Source organism: Carettochelys insculpta, chromosome 5, assembly GCF_033958435.1.
Source record: "Carettochelys insculpta isolate YL-2023 chromosome 5, ASM3395843v1, whole genome shotgun sequence".
Taxonomy (NCBI): Eukaryota; Metazoa; Chordata; order Testudines; family Carettochelyidae; genus Carettochelys; species Carettochelys insculpta.
The window spans coordinates 100,943,377-100,968,343 of record NC_134141.1 but is presented as its reverse complement, the minus strand read 5'-3'; the positions used below and the strand labels follow the sequence as shown (position 1 = coordinate 100,968,343).

General features: G+C 41.7%; 1 protein-coding gene across 4 annotated transcripts in view; it reads right to left on the bottom strand.

Annotated features, from left to right (window-relative positions):
* Window positions 1-7,928: 7,928 nt before the first annotated feature.
* TMEM267 (transmembrane protein 267) overlaps window positions 7,929-24,967 on the bottom strand; it is a 31,653-nt gene continuing 14,614 nt past the window's right edge. For 3 of the 4 annotated variants that reach the window (XM_074995595.1, XM_074995596.1, XM_074995597.1), the window contains exon 3: window positions 7,929-17,063. In XM_074995595.1, coding sequence (XP_074851696.1) covers window positions 16,728-17,063 — 336 coding nt within the window. In that variant the 3' untranslated portion in view covers window positions 7,929-16,727. The remainder of the gene's footprint in view (window positions 17,064-24,967) is intronic. The other variant, XR_012645785.1, reaches the window with a different exon arrangement.

Sequence of the window (24,967 nt, the reverse complement as noted above, 5' to 3'; positions counted from 1 at the left end):
ATGAAGGTCTGGACTGCAGATCAGGCAGTGGCTTGGCATACATTCTGGATTGGTACCCATGTGAGGGTGGCTACTGTGTCCTGGTGGAGTGGGCAGCCAGGATACTTGGTGGTGACAGCCCTGATTGTTCATAGAAGAACATACCATAAGCAGATATCCATGAGGAGCTTCTCTGAGAAGACCTTTCATCCTATCTGCCACTGTAATGAAGAATTAAGTCAATTTATAGAATGGTTTGGTCTTCTTGATGTAAAAGGCTAAGCCAGAGTAACATGCAGAATGTATAACCATCCCTCCTTGTTAGTCTTATGAGGCCTTAGAAGATATACCAGGAGCAAAATTATTATTGTGACAGTGTATCACCACTGAAGGTGAGAAAATTGTGGGGAGGGCACAGCTGAAACTTGTTCTTGAAAAACACTATATAAGAGGGTTCAGACATCAAACTCTAAACTCGGAGACCCATATGGATGAAGTGATTGTCACCAGGAAGGAAACCTTTCATCAGAGGAGTAGTAGAGAACAATACAGTGGCTCATAAGGAGGACCCATGATCCCAGAAACCACCAGGTTTAGATCCCAAAAGGGATAGTGACATGAACTTGCAGGCATAGCTGTTCTAGACCTTTCTGGAACTTGATCATAGTGTCTTGAGAGCAGACTGATTTATCTCAGACCAGGGGGTGGAAAGTCAAGATGGATACCAACTGCACCTTGACCGATGAAAGCGCCAGACCTTGGTGTTTGAAATGAAGCAGGTAATCTAAAATGAACTGTAGCAAGGACTGGTAGGGAATCATAGAATTCGAGGGCTGGAAGGGACCTCAGGAGGTCATCTAGTTCAGCCCCGTGCCTAAAGCAGGATCACCCCCAACTAAATCATCCCAGCCATGACTATGTCAAGCTGGAACTTAAAAACCTCTAAGAATGGAGATTCTACCACCTATCTTAGTAATGCATTCCAGTCCTTCATCACTATCCTACTGAAATGGGTTTTCCTAATATACAACCTATAACTCTCCCTCTATAACTTCAGACCATTGCTCCTTGTTCTGTCATCTGTCACCATTGAGAACAGTCTCTCTCCATCCTCTTTAGAGCCCTCTTTCAGAAAGTCCATCAAATTGCCCCTCAGTCTTTTTTTCTGCAAACTAAATAAACCCAACTCTCTCAGCCTCTCCTCATAGGTCATATACTCCAGACCCCTAGTCATTTTCACTGCCCTCCACTGAACCCTCTCCAATGCATCCACATCCTTTCTATACTGGGGTCCCCAGAAGTGGACAAAGTACTCCAGATGAGGCCTCACCAGAGCCAAGTAGAGGGGAATAACTTCTCTAGATCTGCTGGAAATGTTTCTCCCAATGCACCCCAATATGCCATTAGCCTTCTTGGCTACAAGGGCACACTGTTGACTCATATCCAGCTTCTCATCCACTGTAATCCCCAGGTCCTTTTCTGACGCACTGCTGTTTAGCCAGTAGGTCCCCAGCTTGTAACTGTGCTTGGGATTCTTCTGTCCCAAGTGCAGGACTCTGTACTTTTCCCTGTTGAACCTCATCAAATTTCTTTTGGCGCAATCCTTCAGTTTGTCTAGGTCACTCTGGACCCTATCCCTACCCTCTAATGTATCTACCTAACCCCTACCTTAGTGTCATCTGCAAATTTGCTGAGGATGCAATCCATCCCCTCATCCACATCATTAATAAAGATGTTAAAGAGTACTGGCCCTACAACTGATCCTTAGGGCACTCCCCTTGAAACTGATCACCAACCAGACACTGTGCCATTGACCGCTACCCGTTGGGCCCGTCTCTCAATCCAGTTTTCTATCCATTTTACAGTCCATGTATTCAATCCATACTTCCTTAACTTATGGACAAGAATATTGTGGGAGACTGTATCAAAAGCTTTGCTAAAGGTAAAGCTGACCAGTCTGTAGTTCCCTGGCTTTTTTGTTTAAAGATAGGCACTCCATTTGCCTTTTTCCAATCATCCGGGACCTCTCCAGGTCTCCACGAATTTTCAAAGATAATAGCCAAAGGCTCTGGAATGGTATCTGACAATTCCCTCAGTACCCTTGGATGCATTAAATCTGGACCCATGGATTTGTGTGTATCTAGCTTTTCTAAATAGCTCTTAAACTGTTCTTTCCCCAGCAAGGGCTGCCCACTTCCCTTCCCATGCTGCATTGCCTAGTGCCGTAGTCGGGGAGCTGACCTCATCCGTGAAAACTGAGGCAAAAAAAGCATTGAGTACATCAGCCTTTCCCATAACATCTGTCGCTACATTACCTCCCTCTTCCAGTAACGGCCCCAGATGCTCCCTCATAACCCTCTTATTGTTCACATACTTGTAGAAGCCCTTCTTGTTGCCCTTCACATTCCTTGCTAGTTGTAGTTCCAATTGTGCTTTCGCTTTTCTGATTACCCTGCAGCTTTCTCCAGCCATATGTTTATACTCCTCCTTACTCATCTGTCCAATTTTCCACTTCGTATACACATCCTTTTTGAGTTTAAGCTCACCAAGGATTTCCCTGGTAAGCCAAGCTGGTTGCCTACCCTATTTGCTTTTCTTACTGCACATCGGGATGGTATGATCCTGTGCCTTCCATAGGACCTCTTTAAAATACTGCCAGTTCTCCTGAACTCCTTTCCCCTTCATACTAGCTTCCCAGGAGATCCTGCCCATCAGTTCTCTCAGGGAGTCGAAGTCTGCTCTTCTGAAATCAAGGGTCTGTATTTTACTGCTCACTTTTCTTCCTTTTGTGAGAATCCTGAAATCTACTATATCTCATGATCACCACAGCCCAGGTTGCCACCCACTTCTATTTCTCCTACTGTTTCTTCCCTGTTTGTGAGCAGCAGGTCAAGCTATGCATGGCCTCTAGTCAGTTCCTTCAGCACTTGTACTAGGAAGTTATCCCCAACGTTCTCCAAAAACTTTCTGGATTGTCTGTGCGCTGGTGTATTGGTCTCCCAACAAACGTCTGGGTGATTAAAGTCTCCTATGAGAACCAGCAGTTGTGATTTGGAAGCTTCTCTTAGTTGTCTGAAGAAATTCTAGTCTACCTCATCAACATGATCTGGTGCCCTATAGCAGACACCAAACATTACACTGCCTCTGTTGCTTACGATTCTAAGCTTAACCCAAAGACACTTAACTGTCTCTTCTCCCTTCATATGCTGGAGCTCTGAACAAACATACTGCCCTCTCACAACTCCTTCTTTTCTCCCCTGCCTGTCCTTCCTGAACAGTTTATACCTGTCCATGACAGTGCTCCAGTTATGTGAGTCATCCCACAAAGTCTCCATTATTCTAATCACCTCATACGTCTTTGACTGTGTCAGGGCCTCTAATTCGTCCTGTTTGTTTCCCAGGCTTCTTGCACTTGTGTACAAACAGCTTAGATAATAAACTGATTACCTTCATTGAGACTTCCTGCTACCTAAGAGGATGTGCTAGATTTGTGCTGAGCAGACCCATTCCTCCACGTTCAGCAACACAGTCAGGTGCAGGGACACCAGTGGTGTGTGAAACAAACAGCTTTGATTCTGTGAAAAGAAAGTTTGGTTGGAATGGGAGCTCTAACAGGAGAGCTTTCAAAAGTTCTAGCAGTTTTCAGAACGAGTGCTGGTGCATCCACACTGGAGCTACCATGATTACATTCACTTTGTCCTGCCTGACCTTTAGGAGGACTTTGTGAATCAGGGGTATTGGTGGGAATACATATAGGCCGTGTCTATACTAGCCCCAAACTTTGAAACGGCCATGCAAATGGCCGTTTTGAAGTTTACTAATGAAGCGCTGAAATACATATTCAGCGCCTCATTAGCATGCGGGCAGCTGTGGCACTTCGAAATTGATGCAGCTCGCCGCCGCGTGGCTTGTCCCGACGGGGCTCCTTTTCAAAAGGACCCTGGCTACTTCGAAGTCCTACCCTGGCTATCTGCTCATAGGAATAAGCGGACTTTGAAGTAGCCGGGGTCCTTTCGAAAAGGAGCCCCGTTGGGACGAGCCGTGCAGTGGCAAGCTGCGTCAATTTCAAAGTGCTGGGGCCACCCGCATGCTAATGAGGCGCTGAATATGTATTTCAGCACTTCATTAGTAAACTTCGAAATGGCCATGCAAATGGCCATTTCGAACTTTGGGGCTAGCGTAGACATAGCCATAGAAGTGGGAGCAGAAAGGCATTAGACAGAGAAACTCTAGCGAGCCTGCAGATTGAGCAAAAATGCTGACATTTTCTGTTGTGACTGTACAGAAATAGATCCACCCAGGCAGTCTCTCACCTCTGGAAAAACATACTAACCACCTCTAAATGGAGTGACCACTTGTGGCAAGAAAAATAGGACCTGGTGAGGAGACCTGCAAGTGCATTCTAGGCACCTAGGAGTTGCAACACCATATGATGAATGGCATGCTGAATACAAAAGTCCTGTAACCAGTGAGCTCTTAATATAGAGCCAATTAACAAGCCCTGATGATGATGTAGAACACTGTGATGGAATTGTTCATCAACAGCTGCACTACTTTGCCTGTCAGGGTAGGGAAGAAATGCTTGGCAAGCCAAGTGTATCACCCTGAGCTCCCTGACATTAACATGGTGGGAGTGACTGTCCTGGGGACTGGAGACCTTGCATACTAATGTTGTCGAGGTGGGCTCCTCACCACAGATCTGAAGTGTTTGAGACCAATGTCACCAACGGGGATGGGGCTACAAAAGATAACGCTTTCAAACACCAATTGCAGGCCCACCCACTAAGCAGGAATCACAAGATATTCAATGGGGTTATGACCAATAAGTCCAAATTCTGTCTGCAGGGGGACCAAAACTGATTAAAGCCACATCTGCAGGGGTCTGAGGTGCAGCTACACCTGCTGGAACTCATAAGTACATGGTGCCATATGGTTTAGTATCCTGGAAAATACCTGGGTGGTCTTGAGCAGATGGGCTCTGCCATGCACAATAGAGGAGATCTGACATAGCTTGGAACTGAGACTCTAGTAGGCAGGCTCTGGGCTGGGTAGAGTCAAGCTCTGATCCTATGAATTTTATTCTCCGAGCTGGGGACACTACTGCCCCTCATGGGAGCTCCCCAAATATGGCAGCCATGGACCATGCTGCACAGACACAAGCCAAGGCCACTGACCTGGGCTGCCAAATCATCTGAGTTCATTGGTGCCTAGAGAGCAGCTCTGGCTACTGTCTTTCCTTCCTGCAGAACAGTCAGAAATTCTTGCCTCAAATGTGGAGACAAGGAATTCTTAAATTGGGCCACAGAGTCCCTTTATCTTCCCAGCAATGCCTGCTTGTGGAGATCCTGAGTCAGATGATGTTGTCTATCAAATTTTTCTCCCAAACAAATCCAGGTTCTCTGAGTCCTTCTTTTTAGGTTTGTTACCTGACCCTGCTTATTCATGGCAGACACCAGCAGAGATCTAATGGATGGATGAGAGTACAAAATGACAGATGAGTGTCCACCTGCAGAGCTCTCTTCTTAGACAGAGGGTGTGTGGTGGAGGGGCAATCAAAAGCCTTTGTTCTTTGCTGTAGAGGGACAGAGGGAGAGAGAGAGAGAGAGAGAGTGTGTGTGTATGTTGTAGCAATCAAAAGCCTTTGTTCTTTGATGTTTCACAATGGCTAATTTGCTTTCAATAGGGCCTTTCTGTGTGAAGGACAAGCCCTTTGTATTAATTAATGCTTCTTTACTGTTTGGTGAGTTACACAACTACAGTAGTTTAAAATGTAAACACTCACTGTAACTTTATACCATGGGATAGAGATGATGTGAGATTACTACATGTAATACCCTACAACCATTTCATAAACACTAACCACATTCTTATAAATGTAACACTTATTTTAATAATGCTAACACATGGGTGAGCTAAACTGGTTTACAGCTACGTGCAGTAAAGCCCTGTGGCCTTGGCATGAGAAAGCACCTGGTACGTCAGAGTTGCAGAACTCAAGTTTCACATGACCAATTCTAACACACAAGACTTCATTTATTTTTTTTAAATCCCAATCTGTAGCAGGTCTTATATTTATTCATTCGTTGTATCAAATTGTATTCTAATAGCTTTACTTGCTGATATTTATCCTGACATCAAATCCCATATTTGAACTTGTCTCTCCAGCATCTTCATCTGGATATTTTTCCTGTCAAATTAAGAAGTTGAACAGCGTCAAAACGGAAAGGCTTAGCTTTCTTCCCAAGCCACGTCCCACTCTTTGTCACTGCTGTGTGAATCACCATCATCTGAATCACTCAAGTCAAAACATAAAACCTCATCTTTTACTCTTGCCCCTTCCTTGACACAGTCAACTTGTGTTCAAATTTTGATGTTCCTTCCTCCAGAAAATGTTTAATAAGAAGCATTTTCTCTGCTCATACTAGAACGCTTAGTCATTATGTGCTGTCTCCCTTATATCTACAGCCTACCCATATCCCACATTGCACCTTTTCTTTCCCAGTCTATTCAAAATGTAGCTACCAAATTCTTCTTTCATGCTATTCTGACCATGTCTGCCCCCTCCCTGAATCCCTCCACTGTCTTCCTTTCACCCACTCTGCTCTCACTTTTGTCCTGACTTCCAAGGCCCTTTGTAGCTTTTCCACTCTCCATTTCTTTTATGATGGTTTCTTTATATTCTCTTCAATGGAAGATAATGATAATGTCTGGAAATTATCTCAGTTTATATTTGGTCACAGCAGGAATATCAGTAGCATCTTATACGAAGGTATTTTATGCTGATCATCACTTAGAACACCACTGAAGCAAACATTTCTTTAAAACTTTGTTTCTGCACAAGACTTTGACTTGCAAGTAAACCATTGAAACAGGAGTAGATCAAGTTACACAAAGGATGCGGCTACACTAGGAACTAACTTGGAAGTTAGGCACTACTTCTAAGTAGGCAGCAGAGAGTCTACACACATTTTTCCTTACTTTGAAATTAACTTCAAAGTAGGGAGCCCAACTTCGAAGTCATTACTCCATTCCCAGGAATGGAGTAGTGCCCTATTTCAAAGTTTAACTTCCAAGTAGGGTGTGTGTGGACACTCAAATTTGAAGTTGTATTTTAAAGTAAGCAACTTCAAAGTTATTTTTGTAGTGTAGACACAGCCAAAGTAAAAATATCAAACAGTTTCGTCAGATATTTGACACTAATGTCATGATGTTCTATAAACTTCAGGGAAGTCTCAACAGCTGTTGTAATTAAACAGCTAAAATGAACTCAAACCAATGACACTTAGTAAAAAAAAAAAATGGCTTTTTTCATTTCTCCAATTCTACTACTCTAGCTAGCTCCTACTAAGAAACTTTTTGAAATAAAAATTGTTAGGATCACAGTATTGAGGAAATATTGAATCAGACACTTATCTCACTAATCATAGGAATTTAGTAAGGCATTCTTAATTGTAGAATATTAATTATTTCTATGTGGAAATTTGGTATATAATTAGTTCGGGAAAGAATTACACTTTTGATAAGTTTTATTAGGTTTTTTCATCTCCTTTGGCAAAAAGTCACTTTCACAACATTTTGCAGGCGTTATTATTTTTGATAAAATTGACTTTGGTAAGACAAATGATTTTATAAATTCAGAGCTGGCTTTCAGCTTCTCAAAAGGTACAAAATACCATTTGTTCTGAATTATGGAATTTCACCACAGTGAAATTTTTTTTAGCTTTATATTGGTATATCTGTTACTATTTCAAAATGTAACTGTAGCGCAGTAAGTTTTCTACTAATTGCCACCTTCCTGGCCCTCAAAAAAAAAAAAAAAAAAGAAACAACCCCCTCTCCACATTACAACTGTATGCAAAGAAACCAGATAGAAAGTAATAGTTAAGCATCGAGCTACCCAGAAATTCAAGAGGGCTAAGTGTAATAAAAAAGCACAACCATCATTACTTTTGTCAAGGACTTTAATGTTTCATTAGTGTTACAATGGAAATAAAATGGTATTGCAGTACAGTATTCACTCTTATGGCCAAGTTAGAAGACTTACAACCAAATTTGAAGGAGCTGGCAGATACCAGTATAATACTTTAATTACAGATTCCCTCCACTCGCAGAATGCGAACAGCAGGATTCTGTAAATGTCATTAACGATGGTGACAATGTGAATGGGAAAAGATGGCAATACATTTTAGGGATTGCTTCAGCATATTTTAACCTGACAAAACTCTACCTTCAATGGTCCCTTAGACTATGCAAACTCCGTATGCTAAATAATCTGTTCCACCTTGCATTTTGCTGTGATGCTGGGAATAACTTTCCCAGATCTTAAGGAGAACTCTGTGTAGCTCAAAAGCTTCTGTCTCACCAACAGAAGTTGGTTCAATAAAAGATAGTCTTATCTACTCTCTGGAACTCACAATGACCGTTTTCAACACAAGTGTTGCTGAAAGAAAGGGAGCAAGATTGTGTCCTTAAGACCAAATTCAACTCTCTGCTGCACAGGTGTAAATTCCAAGTAAGGTAATACTAATGGAACTGAATTCAGACTGTAATGAGTTACAATTTAAACAAACAGAGAATTTTAGGTTATTTCAATTAGCTTCTGCTAACTGAAGGCTCGCCGATATGTTCATGTTGCTCTTAATTTCATTTGTATTTCAGTGAATGATTACAATGCAAATGCATATTTACAAGCTGCAAACTTGACATTTTCAATACAATTAAATTCTCTTTTTTCAACACACGTTTCCCCTTGCCTCAATTGATTTTTTTTTCCTAAGTAGACACATAAAATAGCTTTTTCACAGTGTAGCCAGACAGCCAGCCCCCTCTCAGACCAGCATTGCTGGGAACACAAGGGAGCCAAAACAACAGGGCACTTAACATAAATTCCAGCACAGCCTTTGAAGCTGTGAGAAGCACAGGTGTGCTGCTACAATGTGCCTCTGGGAACATATACAACGATTAGGCTCACAGCAGACAGAGAAGCTGTGACAGACATGGCTCTTAGCCCCTACTAAATAACGTGATGCACACACACCAACATCCTAGGTGGGAAAATATTTACCCTAATAAAAGGAATGTCCAGTAGTCGAAACTTATTGTTTCTCTCCCTTGCAAGTGTAAACTACTCTTGCGAGAGCTGGCATCGCCCAGACAGACCAGCCCCAATTTGGCATAAGAAAGGAGAAAGAGAATAAAGGAGTACAGAGGTATAAGTATGGGACCTACAGCACCATGATTTTTGAGTGCTTTTCACTATCTATCTGCTGGTCAGATAAGTGACAGCCTCCCAAGGCTTCTGCAGCTAAAAGGGTCCCTAAGCCTTGTCCCTTATTCGTCTTTCCGTGGAACTGAGTGACCGATCCTGGCCTGGCACCGCTGGAATCGAGAGATGCAAGGAGGGTAAGAAGCACCCACACCTGATCTCCTGTCTTTAGTGTACACATATTTTGAAATAGAGCTCTATACTTTGTTTTCTTTCTTTGGGATCGTGGCTTCAGTTTTGTAACTTGTTTGTGTGTGTAACATCTATACATTTAAATAAGTAGGCTCTAGCAATTTTGTAACCACATGATTAGAATCTAGTTTAATAAATTTTGGTAACCGTTTGTGCATAAGCCTGACTTGTTTCTCTGGGTTACTGTAAAGCAGCCAACACAATTAAAGAACTTCAGCCGTTTTGGCTATAAAGCCTGGCCATTAGGTGAGAGTACTAAGAGCCTAGCGTTGAGTTGTGCCGCCTCCACGGGGCAAACTCTTGGGGCGCCTGTCAGTCAATCCTGACTGCCTGCCACGAAGGGACAGTGCGTCCTAGCGGTTAAAGTCACGGGTGTGGAAAGGCTCTTAGTGCTGCCATTGGGGCACCTGTCAGTCAGTGTTGACTGCCCACTGCGAAGGGGCTCTGAGCTTTAGCAGTTAAAGTCACGGGTGTTTAGGACCTTGGGGCATCTGTCAGCCTGGCCCGGGCTGCCCGCCACAAAGGGACAGTGAGTCCTAGCAGTTAAAGTCATGGATGGTGTAAAACGGGCATAGCTGGCACCTCACCAAACATCCTTGGCCATCAGCTAACACACAGTCAAAGGGAATGTTATTCCAAAAAACTGGTGAATGCCTGAGATTGGATGGTTAACAATATACTTAATTCAGTTTACCTCAGTACATGAAGATACAGCTTTGGACAAGGCAATGATTGGTGAATTGTCACAATTTAGCATAGATTAATTTAAGGCACAATCATTATTAACGTTCTTTAAAGCAAAAACTGTACCAGTAACCACAAAAAGATTAACTTCACTTTACTTTTTTTTTTTTTTAATTTTTGTGTTGGATATATGTCTCATTTTCTAATAAGGGCATTGGTTAAAACAATTATTCTGTCCCATTGACAGTTTTGCTGCAGTTTTTAAGAATAGCAGTTGGGAAGCTAAATATATATTTAACAAAAAAGAACAAGTTACCAGAATACAGGAACAGCACATACCCACTGAAACAAGTTATTTGGAGGGAAATACATTTATTTGCACTTCAAAAATATAACCATTTATTGACATCTTGTGATTCTTTGTACACTGAAGTAACTGTTAGATTAACACTTGGAAAAACCTTAATGGTGAGTATCTCACATTTTAAATTAAGCTGTTATCCAGCACTTGATATTCATTTTCTGTGTATTTAAAACTGGTGTACTTTACATATTTACACTTACTGTAAAGAGCAAAGTAAACTTCAAACACATTAATTACTGCACCTACCTCATTCCATTTAATATTCTGGGACTGACAAGATCATAACACTGCATTGAAATACGTTAAGTTACTTGTAAATGTAAACACTTTCAAATAAGCTAATGCAGTCAGAAAGGCCTTTGTCACCTTGCTTACATTTACACTAGAGAGTTTTGTAGACAAAACTCATTGAGTGGCTACACACAAAAATGTATTTTGTAAGCAGAAACTGTCAAGAAAAAAGCTGCGTAGATGCTCCAGGGGGCCCTTTTGTCAATAGAGCGAATCAAAAGATTGATCTGCTTTTGTGTGTAGGCAGGATCTGTTGACAGAAATTTTGTCTAAACATGTCTTCCAAGAGTAACTTCTGTCGACAGATGCTTTTAGCGTAGCCATAGCCCATGAGGCTCAACTACATCTCTGCAATATGCCCACACATAAAGCCATCTGCCCAGAAACAACTAGTAGAGCATTGAAGATGACATCATGTCTTCTCACTTGCCTGGGATACCACAGACATCATACCTGTCCTCCTCTCTGTGCATTGTCTATCCATAGAATATAATGTCAGATCCAAGGGTTTGATCCTTATCTTAAAAACTTCCAAAGGCCTGAGCCCAAGTTACTTAAAAAGTTGACTAAAGCTCCAGATGAAAAGCTTCTTTCCCTCCCCCAAAATGGGTTCACCTACTACAGGAGAAAAGCTTTGTGCAGAAGACAGATCTTTTGGGAACTAGTCCAAGAATGAAACAAACTCTTGCAGGTCGAAGCACAATCACAATCCCCATCACACTCCAAGTGCAAGGAGTGCTTTTCAGACTTGACCTTTGCTAATACAGAGTCAGGTGTGTGTAAATACAACATATTTAAATGTTTAAAAATTCCTGGGGATGGGGAAACTAGAAAGAGCCATAGTGAAAGTTCACCATTTTTTGAAACACTTAAGATGGCCACAGTTAAATTAAAATGACACCATTAAGTGATTTTTCTCTCTTGCAATGTTTAAAACAGAAGAACAGGATACTGACCCCCATACAGTGTGTCTCCTATGTTTGTTCCACTCTTGATGCATGTGCAAACTACTTGCCCTAAGTTAGAGATTTCTATTAGTAGCATCCATTCAGCCCACACATACATTGTTGGGATCCTTTAGCCTTGTACCGATGCTGTATCAGGCAGCATGGGGAACCATTCTTAGTTCCTTCTAGCCTACTGAATCTCAGAGGAAACTCCAAAGCGGAGGAGAAAGAGGACAGGTATTTGAGCACGTATAGGAACACACCTCTAGGAGAGCCACTCATCTAGAAGAGCCACAGTTACTGCTTAGGTGAGTAACCTTCTTTGAGCAGTGTCCCTGTGAGTGCTCTGCTCTTGGTGACTCCTGAGTAACACCCCCACTAGAAGAGGGGATTCAGAAAGGAGTCCATTACAAGAACTGCACTGTCAAATGCAGCGTATCTGAAAACATCCATCTGGGCAGTGTCTAAAAAGGGTATGTCATGGAGATCCCATAGTTGTTCTGCAGATTTCTGAAATGGAAATATTTCTGAGGAAAGCCATAGATTCAGATTACAGTCTAGATGAGTGCACCACAAAGCTGATAGAGGTGAAACCTCATCAATCTGGTTGCAAATAATACACTCAGCAATTCATTCAGAGAGTGTCTGGGTAGAAATGGCATAGCTCTTTGACCTGCCTAGAATGAAAACAAACTGTTTATTGGATTTACAAAATGGATTCATTCTCTCCAGATAAAAGAATAATGCCACCCTCACATCTAGAGTCTCTTTATTAGAAGTATGCAGTTTTGGAAGGAAAACTGGTAGATATATGGTTTGAGTCAGGTAAAATTCAAGTTACTTTAGGGAGAAATCTGGAATGTGGCTGTAAGGACACCTTATCCTGGTGGAATTATCCTGGCAGAAGAAGAATTAAGAGTTCTTAATGGGGACATTATATTTCATGTGGAACCTCTTAAAAGTGGCCAATACGTAACCAGTGTTTGCCAGATGGTCTTGCCAGCTTCCGCTAGAATCTCATTAATAGAGAGGGCAATTCCATATGGCGCTGGAATGTAGAACGTCCAACTGCTCCTTCCGGGGTGGTTTTCGAACCTCCACAAAAGGCATATGCAGACTCTGTCGCCTACTTAGCAAGGTCCTAGATTGACTACTGAAGGATGGGGAGACATCTGGGCCACATCTGGAAAAGAGGATGAGATGGTGGATTAAGGCATGGCTTCTTTGTCTACACTGGCTTCCTGCTCAACTGTTTCCTCCTGCTGGTGGAAGGGATGGGAGAGGAGCTTAGCTCTCTATCCTACCAATGGGATAAGGCCAGGGCCCTTAAAAACTGGCGATGATAAGGGTCCTAGCATGGCCATGCGGGGCAGAAGGCTGGCATCCAGTGTTGCTCCCACCAGAAATTATCAGATCCCATAGCATCTTCCCTGCCCCTTAGGGAGTTAGCGTGAGGGTATACTGGAGAACCATTCAATGAAACAGAAGAAGCAGAGGGTAGGTCATCATCATCATCCTCTTCTCTTAATGGGGAGGACAATGATATAGTAGATGTAAAAGGATCAGAGACTGAGAGGGTCTCTGCAGGAAAAAAAATCTTCCCTACCTGGCAGCAATGGAGATTCTGGTTGAGCAGTCACTGCCAAGTCTCTGTAGTATCTGAAGTCCTGTAGTACGGAATGGTGTTGTGTTTGTCCTTGTCCTATGGGACTGGCAGCTTATGTTGCTTTTGAAGCTAGTGGCTTACACGACATTTTGACACTTTGTAAGGACATTAACAGATGAATCAGACTTAATATATCAGGATATAAACAGTAGATATCTTCTGTTTAGTGCTGTCCCCAGCCAAGGTACAAGGATCTTCCTAAAACCCAGCTTCCTAGAACTGCGTTTACTAATGTTCCCTTCAGAGGGGGCCTTCCACCTCTATAGTACCAAGCCTCAGGGAAGACTTTTTTGAAGCTATGGATCTGGCTAGACAGAAGTCTTTTTGAGGGAGAATCCCTGGGAGAGGAACTAGATGTCTTGAGTGGCAAGGAGGGCTCTGAGCATTTCTATTTGCTAAGAAAATGTTGCACCATGGAGGAAGGGGCACTAGAAACTCCAGGAAGCTGATACTCAATGGGGTCCAGAGCCGGTCCCAAAGGAGAGCATTTGATATATTCCATGACAATGATCTGAATTTTGACTTTAGTTATTCCAAACTCTAGATTTCAGGACTAGATGAAAGCTGCACTTCTCTCATATGTATGACTTGCCCAGGCAGCAAATGTACTTGAATGTCTGACACCCACTGGGATGGCCTCTTAACACAACAGGCAATGTTTGAACTCCAGTGAACCAGGCCTCTGCCTCACAGAGAGAATTCCCCTGAGAGGAACAGAACAAGTCTTTATAGCCAAAAGAGGAGGGTTTTTTTGTTTTTGTTTTAAATAAGCTAATTATAACTAACAAACCACTTAATTAAGCTAAACAGAAGCTCCATAACTGTCCAAGGTGGTGAAATGTGAACATGCTAGCTCAACCTCAGGCTGAGGCAACTGAGGGGGCAGTTCTCCAACATAGCTAGATACAGCCTCGGTGCAGTGCGCAGGATACAAACAGCATATGCACAAGCCAAATTAACACTACTAATTAAAATCTCCCAGTCAAGGATGCATTAGGAAAATGTGCACCAAGAATGGAGCATCCATAGGGACACTGCTAGAAGAACAACAAAACTTTTGATATTACTACTCTAAAGGAAAACTGTCAGAAATGAATTTGGCACAAAATATTCACTACAACCAGAAAATATAAGAATTTTCAGTCCCTCTCCCCCATCAATTTGTGAGCATTGGGAGGCTGGTGCTCCCTGTAGTCCTGAGGGTGGGCAGAATCACTAGGCAGTCTCCAGATACAGGCTGCCCCCCATTAGCTGCTGCCTGGGTCCTTGGCCATTGAGGAAGAGCACCCTGCTACGCAGCACTAGAAAGCAGAAGGGTGTCTGGAGACAGAGCATGGACAGTGCCACATAGGCTTGTTTGGTGAGGCTCAGCCTTCCTCCAGCCTTTGATATCTGCTGCCCATGGGAGCATTTGCTGGATGTAAAAGGAAAGATTCACACGCTGTACAATGCACCCCTGAAGTAGCTGCCTCTTTTCACGCCATACCACTCCTTCAAATTTTCTTTCTAAGGTGTTCGCTTTAAAACTTCTACATTTCATGCTAAGCAGACTAATTTTATCAACTTTCTTCTCACAAGCCTAATTACCACATGGCATTCATGTGGAGCTGACTCTTCTGCTTCCGAGAGAAGGCTGTCAGGAAGTATCCCTTCGAAATGGAATCTCCACAGCTTCATAGCACAAAAAGTCTGTGCTGCCCTGTCAGTCAGCAGTAGCAGAGGGGAAAAAATATTGAGAGAGCTCTAAAATGCACAAGAAGAAGTTTCTTTTTATTGCTTGCTGCTATTGTTTTAAGCAAACACCACTCTAAAACTTCTCTTCCATAGAACTATCCCTCAGGCTAGATTTTTAAGGAACATGTTGATGCAGATATTACACAACTTACAATGCTATCACCTAACACGTAATTCGGTTTGGGGGATTTTCTGAGAGATTTCTACAGAAGGAAAAATGTTATTTTGAATAAGCTCATGATGCATTTTTGTGTGTGTGTGGCAAATTCATGAAAATGGCAGGAATGTGCATTTTGTTAGCATAAAATAATCATATTTCAGTATGGTGAAATGATTTTGTTTTTAAGTAAAGGAACAATATTATATTTAGTAGAAACTGCTGTAGCTAAAAATCTTTATCTTAAAAGGTAATCAATACAGTAGTAAACTCTTAATATAATAGCTATATTTCTGGAGTTATTTCAATTTCCTTGGGACTTTAACGAAATTCCTTTAAAGATCATACTTTCCTGCAGAAAATAAATGTGGGAAAGGAAAGAGGTCACAACCTTCCAACTGACAATTGTTAAGTCTGCTTATGGTAGAACTGTGCATGATCTATAAAATCAGTTCATGGTTACTGCTAAAATAGAGTGCCTTGTGTACTGTCCAGTGTGCAAGCATCACAATATTATCATTGTCACTTATTCTCCATATTGAAATAGATTTACATAATTGTGTACTACTTGCCTTTACTGTTTTGGGTATCAATAAAACATAAAATAGAGTTTATGCCTGGTGTCTACTGGCTCCTCTTGAATCCAAAAAGCTGAACACATGATCTAATACCACATAGTTTAAATATTACATACAATTATTAAAATTTATTAGTATTAAATAATGCAAATCTTCTGCAATTTCACAGACAACATCCTTAAACTGTTTTCTCCCTTCTAACCAAAAATGTCTATAAGAATTTTTTGGAAATTGAATATCAGCAGACTATGCAAGAGAAGTGCCTGGAATATCTATTACGAAATAGCAGTCACTGTTCAAACTTAAGTACTTCCAGATAATCAGTAGTAAATCCTTTAAAAAAAAAAAAAAAAAAAAAAGGAACAGACAGCTGAATACGTGAGGTTAGATTCAGATGAGGTAAATTAACAAGTTACAAAAAACAGCCGTTGAATATTTCTCGAAGTGATATACAGCATTTGTACTACAGTAGTACTTGGCACTTTCATAGCGCTTTACATCTTCAAAATGACACACAAATGTTAATTAGGGAACGAAGACGGGCGCTCAAAGTGGAGGGTGACAAGATGAATAACACTACTATAGCAGAGATAATAGCAGGAGGAGGAAATTTAAACATTTAGGAATGACTGAATTATATTTAAATTAGCTACTACAGAACTGACATGGAAGATTAGAGATTTCATGACGAGGACGCCTGGAAATTACATTACCACCATTCATATAACAGATTTCTGTAGCCACAATTAATCAAGTCTAGAATAAAATGGCTCCATGGCTTCTCATTGCCTAATTAGAAATCACAAGGAATACACAGGGATCAGCTTCACTCTAATCTTCAAAACAAGTGACTTCCAATGACTATCATCCTTACACATCAATGCGAATTCCATGCTTTATAGACATTAGTTCCCCAGTACCTGTTAAATACATAACAAATGAACACAGATGAGGTAAAGATGCTGTGATTGCCACATACAGCCAGTATGGCAGGGGAGCAGTTTTTCCAAATGGACAGATCCACAGCCCATGACGAATTCCATCACGGACATGGTGAGAAGTCCAGGATATACACAACATCCAGGGAAGGAAGCACCACGAGTCCTTAAGCCTGAAAAGGTGCATAATAAACTTTAATGTCACAGCCACAACAGGAATCACAGTAGAACAATGAAGAAGTGGTCTTTGTGGAAGAGACAGAGCAGCCTGTGGAAAGGAAAAATACAGTTGGCAACCACCACCATCATGACAAGTAAAACTGTTTCTCCGATGTTTACAGATGGAATACCAAGTGAATAGAACCCATTTGTTTCCCATAAAGATGGAAATAAAAACTGTGTTTCCTATTATTGTTAGTCATTTCTCTCTCTCAGGATTTAAGCTAACTGTTCTTATCTAGTATGCTGCTGCAGTGAAAATCAATATACAGTATATAAGACAATTAACAGGAAATACACAACTGTATAACATACTATTATTTTCAGAAACCCTGAAAGCATCTTGTATTAAACTAAAAGTAGGGTGCTGAAATACATTTATTTGTCAATATTAGATACACTTTATTTAATCATATAAATGATGATCAAAGTAAAAAAAAAACCAACTAAGAACACCTCTAGACTCATTTTGGCCATCTTCTTGGCTGAGTATTCCTTGTTTATAGATGGAGAACCATACGGGCCAACAGCAGCTGCCTGCCTAGGGCCAGCTTGGATTCTGTGCCCCAGGCCAGAGGTGGCTGCCCGTCTGGGACTAACCGGGGTTCTGTGTTCCAGATCATTGGTGGCTGCCTGCCTGGGAAGCCAGCTCTACAGCAGACAGCCCCGGGAGCCCGCCCTGCAACAGCTGGCAGCCCACTCCTTTTCCTCCTCCCCAGTTATCTGACATTTTCAGTTACCCGACCATTGGTTGGTCCCAATTATGCTGGATAATCGGGGTTTTACTATAGTTCCGTAGATATCAAACTTACCACAATTCAGTAATTTTATTGCAGGACATTTTTGGGTAAATGCAGGACACGAGACTTCGGATTGAAATGGGGGACCGTCTCACAGACCGCAGCATGTCTGACAATGCTAGTACAGGAGAAAGCCGGGTGCTACCCAGGAGGGAGGAAGCAGGAGTGGGATGGGAGCGTGGGGTCTGAGCAACCAGTAAGGTTCCTCACCACGGTCATAGCCAGTCCTCATTTGCCTGAAGCCACCCCGTGAAGCTTGGGCTCTCCCTCCCAACCTCGCTGCAGGGAGCTGCTGCTCCATCCTTGCCAGGGGGCTGTGGGGCTAGAGAGCCAGCATGGGTGTTGGAGTTGAAAGTTTTATTTTCTTTATATTCACATTTTATATTCAATAATGTAGCCATGTAGGGTAACATTAATGCATTTAGCAGTTTATTACTGTTTTTTTAAGTTCTTTAATTGAATATATGATTATTTTAAAATTTAGTAAGTTTAGTAAGTAAAGAGATAGAGTTTTAGTATTGTCGCTGTGTTAATGCGATTAGAAGAATGTTGGAGGCTGAAGTCTTAATTGCTTGATTCACATGTTTGCTTTGTCCAATATGAGATACTGTGGTACAATGCTTTTTTTTTGACAGCCCTTGTAACATTTTTGTTTACACATGAAAGTGGTACGTCTGTGTCAAGATAAAGGTAGAAAGGTTTTCTCAGAGCCAGATGGCCAAGAAAGGAGGGGCAAAGCATGGGTGAAGACAGACCTAACAGTGTCACAAAAGAACCATCAGTACAAGAAGTGATCGGATTGGCAGACTAATGACTCTAAAGCGTGGAGCAGTCTAAAGATGACTAATTACAGGATGAGTCTTTCGGAGATGTTTTGAGAACAACTGATATCAAAGAGACAACACACCAGTCATGGACTGACACAACAAAATCCACTGACTTCAACAGAGAAAAAGGATTACAAAAGCAGGGTGCTTTGGCATGGGACTTTGGGTTCATCTTGTCACCAACTCCAGGAGAGCATCGGATCACAACCGACAAGGCCCTGCTCCCCCTTTGTGATCTATCTGGTTGCCCACTAGATTGATCCAGACTCTGGACTGGTAACTATAACATCGTCTGGCGGACTGTGTGCATAGTGTTCATGTGTGTAAATAATTGCAAAGCAGATGCTACTGCTGTATTCTCAATAAATGAGGCATGCTGCCTTTTCCCCTATAGAAGATCTCACGTGCTGCATTTAAGCACAACATGGGCTCCCTGCTACAAGGGGGAAGGAGGACTGATCCCTGAGCCTCAGGGGTCAGATCCAGGCAAGATGCAGGCAGGGATCATAGGTTCCCCACCCCTGCTAATGGAATGCCTTGTATATAAATAACCTCGCCAGATTCTTGAAGAGGATTTTGCAGTAACTAAAGAAGAAACTACACACAGAATTTTTCCCAGATTTTTACACGACAGTCACGGTATGCTGGGACAGGGCTTCAGGAGTTAATCATTGCTTTGTGACTATTGTAGTAGGTTAAACATGCTCAATAAAGCTAAAACATAAATACACTTTGCTACAGAGTCTTAGTACTTTACGGTGCTCTGAAAAAAAACCCAAAAACTATTAATTCTGATATTTTTCTAGAATGCAACCTCACAGAAAAGTTCCAGAACAGCACTCAACAAATTTAAATAGAAATTAAAGACATAACAATGTTCTGGACTTCAAAGAAAATTAAAAAAATAGAAACTTTGTCTTGCCACATGACTGTTTGCCCTTCAATAGCAACATTTTTTTTTCCTATATAAAATGGTAGCAGCAAGGCTCCAAAGAACTAACCCCTCCGTCTGCATGCAGACATTTTTAGCTGGCATCGTTTGTCAGCGAAAGACAATGAGAATTGCAGCCTATGATGTAGATGGTTTGTAATGGCTCATATGACTGAGCAGCCCAATCTGCAATTTGCATGATTTTTGGCAGTTATTGCAAATGTATGTACTTTGGTAGGCAGCTCTTTGCTTCCTACAGACTCTTTTCTCTTCAGGCTGTGGGAGTCAGCTTCCGTCATCGACTTTGATCCCCGGATGGAAACAATGGCATCATTTGGTAAAATCACTTGCCAAGATTTCCCATTGATGAGGATCAACTCCAAATTCCTTCATAACATGCACACAAACCACTAGCAAAAGCTAATCAGCTATCGACTTATTTAGTGCCTGGTGGTGATCACAAAAGAGTAGGCTGCACACTGATCTCGTCAACAGAGCCCTGAAAAACTGGATGTGGATGCAGATATTAACAGCTCATTTTTTGCCAATATGGATGCAGAAATAAATACAAATTTTGTATCTAGAATCCTACAAATTTCGCAGATACCTGCTTTATATCCACAGGTATCAGCATCCACGGATGTCACTGGATATTTGCAGCTCATTTGTGTGGATACAGATGCGGATACAAATTTTGTATCCATGGAAGAAGCTTGCATATGCAGGTATCAGCAGAAGAGGATACAGGGTGGGAAGGCGGTTCAGGAAAAGAAACAGCAGAGGCCATTGTTGAACACAGTCCCCTTATTACTGCCGATTTTGTTCCCATAAAACCAGACAGAAACATTAAAGGGAATAGTAGCTGCCTCTTCAGACACAGAGCTGACAGCAAGCATACGGGGCCTGTCAGAGTGAGAGGGCTTATCTTCTGTAAACCAAAAGATCCAGATTACGTTTGGCAACCATAGATGATTACACAGTGAAAATAACCGGAGCACCACATGGATACAAATGTCAAACCTGCAAAGATATCTGTGGTTAGACATTGGCATCCAATGATCCACAGGATTCCACTCCCAAGGGATGCTGCAGACAATGAAGAGGAACGTGTCCCATTGCTCCTGGAAGCCAATGCCTCATGACAGCAGCTCCTCCCGGCTATATGGCTGTACCATTTCCAGATCACCCCAGCCACGGGATTGCCTATTTGGGGTCCTACACTTGTGTAAAAAAAATGCATTAAATTCGTGACTGAACTCCTTCAGGGGGAGAATTGTATGGCTTTTGTTATATTTTACCCTTATTTTGCCACATATTTCATGTTATAACTGTCTTTGATGAAAACCCAGCAAGTGCTGTTTGTTTTAAGAACACTTCCACCATAGATGTGACAAACACAAAGACGATACCAATGTTAGATTTCTAAAGATAACTACTGTACTCCACTCAGCCCAAGGTTTAAGAACCTGAAGCGCCTTCCAAAAGCAGGGAGAGATGAGCTGTGGATTATTCTTTCAGAAATTTTAAAAGAGCAACAGTCTGATGTGGAAACTACAAAACCTGAATCAAAAAAGAAAAAAAAATCTTCTGCTGGTGGCATCTGACTCAGATGATGAAAATGAACATACATCTGTCTGCACTGTTTTGGGTCATTTGCAGAACCCTTCATGCTGATGGCTGCATGTCCTTTGGAATGGAGATTAAAGCATAAAGAGATATATAAATCTTTAGCGCATCTGGCACATAAATATCCTGCAACACCAGCTACAGAAATGGCAAGAGAACGTCTGGTGGGTGTAGCAGCTGACTTTCATTCATAGGCAAGCGTAAAGACCCACTAGTATAATTTATGGCTCCAGGTAGCTGAAACTATAAAAATACCACCTGAAACACAGGCACATGACAAACCCTGTATAGAAGCTGAACTATGTGGACCAACAAGAAGTCCTGTGGCACCTTATAGACTAACAGATATTTTGGAGCATAAGCTTTCATGGGCAAAGACCCACTGCATCTGATGAAAGAGGTTTTTGCCCACAAAAGCTTACGCTCCAAAATATCTGTTAGTCTAGAAGGTGCCACAGGACTTCTTGTTCCTTTCAAAGATACAGACTAACAAGGCTACCTCTCTGATATATGTGGACCAAGGGATTAATGCAGGGACTGATACAGAGAATGTGGGAACTAGGGGACTGACTGATGGAGCTGGGTTTGAGCATAACAGAAGAACACACAGAAAGACACAGAAGGAGCAGAAAGCAAAGAAGCCACCCAAAACAAGCACTTGCCAAGATTTCCCATTGGATACAGCAGAGAACATGCCTTTAAAGCGGGGTGGAGATCCTCCAGCCCACAAGTTGAACATGGTTCATCAATCAGCGTTAGCTGCTGGCAAGTTATGAGACTGTTTATCACAACGTACACAGACACAGACCATACAACTCCCAGTGGCCAGGAATGGTGAACCATGGCCACTGGAAGCTGCAGGGCTCTGTGACTATGGGGATCCCAAGGTACATAAACCATCTGGCAGCTTTCCAGTGGCTAGTCTTGACAAACTGCATGCTGGAATATAGTTATGGTTGAAATTAGGCTTGGAACGGTGAACAGAGAAACCTTTTCTGATTCCTATTGTATTCAGGGAAACAGGACTGTACAATTTTTGTAAATGAACAGCAGTGACTCCAAGAAATAACTGATTCCAACAAAAATAACCTGAAGGATCCTACACCCGAGTCAAAAAACAACTGTTACACAGAACTGATCAACTCCTAAATGAAAAATCAAGCTTGTAATTGTTGTTATTCAAATCTTGGGTACAAGATCCTTTTTATCCTAGATGTGTGCTCACTGCAAGTGTTGATGCAACAGTGTAAGAAGTAAAGGGTATTCCATTGTTAGAATTCCTATTCTTCATGTGAAATGTTGAGCTGAGTGGCTGTTCATCAGCAGGCAACCTGGACAGCCACAACTATCCAGAGCACATTTCAATAGTGGTAAATGACAAACCTCATGAGCAAAAAATTCTCTGACTAATCCATTTATCTACAGTTACTTTATTACTAAATTAATAAATAGCTAATTAAGTTAATAAATAAATTAATACTTAACTCATTACACTGACTTAACCAGAAAATGAAATGTGTTACTTAAAACAAAATTTTGTAACAAGAATGAGTAAGAGGTTCTCTTAGATACTTTTAGGTACTTCAGGAGCCCCCATTATTACGTTACGGCTGAAGTTAATGGTAAACTGACTATTTCAACTGCAGGATTAGAGTCTACAGATTTATGTTGAAGAAAGAAATTAATAACGTGATATCTGACAGGTGTCAGAGGATGTTATTCTTTATTCCTTTCTTTATTTGTGGAAGTGCTTTTCAATACTCAAATTGAGAGGTGTCAAGACTCTATAATATAGTACCTCTAGATCAGGCCTGTCGAACTCAAAGCCTACAGAGGGCCTGCACAAATGCAAACTGATAGAAATACATTTTCTTTGATGGCCCTGAAAGCTATCAGAAAGTGGTAATTACTTATTATTATAGATTAGGTATTTTTGACCATAATACAATAATTTAAATTCAGAATTTAATACTTAATATGAATTTTATTGTTTTACAATTTTATTAATAGTTCATAAAATTTCAGAAAGGACACACCTTGCAATGAGGGAAGAAAGACACAGAAAACACTGATGATAAAAGCAGACCAGGGATAAAAGCCAAATCAGAAGAGCTAAAACATTCTGAAGAAAGAAGGGACACATGGTTTCGCAGTGAACATGCAAAGCCAGGTGTCAGCACACCCGAGTTCTATGGCTAGGTCTGTACTCTGTGCTGTCAGTTTCATCATCTCTAAAAATGAGGATAGCTTACCACATAGGAAGATCGTGTGCTACCAACACGAATGAACTAGCTTTGAGATTTGTGGCTGGAAGGAACAACAAGAATTAACTTAAAGAAGTGGTATCTCGGGAATGCAGCTGTACAGACCCTGAGAATGATTAGCACAGAGAGTAACTGATCACCATCCTGATGTTGTGTCGCTGAGGCTGCATCTACACTAGCAAGGTCTTTCAAAAGGTTTTTTCGAAAGAAGGGGGCTATTTCGAAAGATCCAGTGGAGCATCTACACACTACTCTTTGTAAATATCCACACTGATTTCGTTCAAATGCTGAAATGTTGTAAACATCAATATGTACTTGTGATAGTTTGTATGTTTTTTGGGGTGTAGAAGCTTACCCTATGACCAAAGCAGGTAATAAAGCTGTAATCAAGATTCTGTTAAAGGACTTCATTCCCAGGTCTGGAATCCCACTAACAGTAACAGAGGGACTCATTGTACAGGTCAAATTATGAAGGAGATACGTAATGCCTTGCAAATTCAGCAGAATTTTCACTGCCTGTACCACCCACAATCACCAGGAGCTGTGCAAAGACAGAATGGGATTATATAGAACAAGTTGCAAAAATCTTTGCAGAAACTAGCCTAAAATGGGGAGATGCCCTACCATTAGCTTTGATGAGCATGAGATTTTAATGGGAAGGCCTATGAGGATCCCAGCCTCCCTGCTGCTGTCAGCATCAAAAACTGATATTCACTTGACTAATGAAGCGTTATTAAACTACTGTCAAGCATTAATGAAGTGTGTCAAAGCCTTCCGTTCACAGGTACGGGAAGCACTCCCTGCTGCCTGGAGATTGGGTGCATGTCAAGGTATATTGAAGAAAGTCAGAGTTGGAACCTCATTGGAAGGGTCCTTACCAGGTCTTGTTGACAACTAATGTAGCTGTCAAACTAGAAGGACTCAAAACGTGGATTCACGCCTCTCATTGCAAGAAGACTACTGTCCCCACTGAAACACCCATGCCAACAACCGCACCTGATGTGCTTATGAGCTCAAACCACTAGCCCTTGGGATATTTGAGGTCTGCAAGAGAAATGATGGTGGATGTGCTCTTAATATTGGTTAATACCTCTCTTCATCCTGGGAACTGCCCTTTCTCCTGGTGCACCAACCAGAGCAGCCGAAAATGCCCGTTCAAGGTCTTAAAGGACCGGGTCAATAGGCTGTGACCTTGGGCACCCAACTTGGGCTGGCGGTAAAGACCAAGCCCCAATGACAGGTGATCGTGCTAGTCACTGCTCCCTTGCCTGAAGAGGATTGGCCACTCCAGAGCGAAGAGGATTTGCCACTCCAAATTAAAGTACGAATGTATATTTGGGTTTTCTCCGCCTTGGGACACTAGAAGACCTTCTGTGTCCAATAGCTTCCTAAAAGACCGAAAAAATGCCTTCATCTGTCATACACATATCAGCTTCCAATTTGTAGGCATGCTTTAATATGTAGGCGCAGCAAGATAAGATTGTATGTTGTAATGGTTGTGCTAA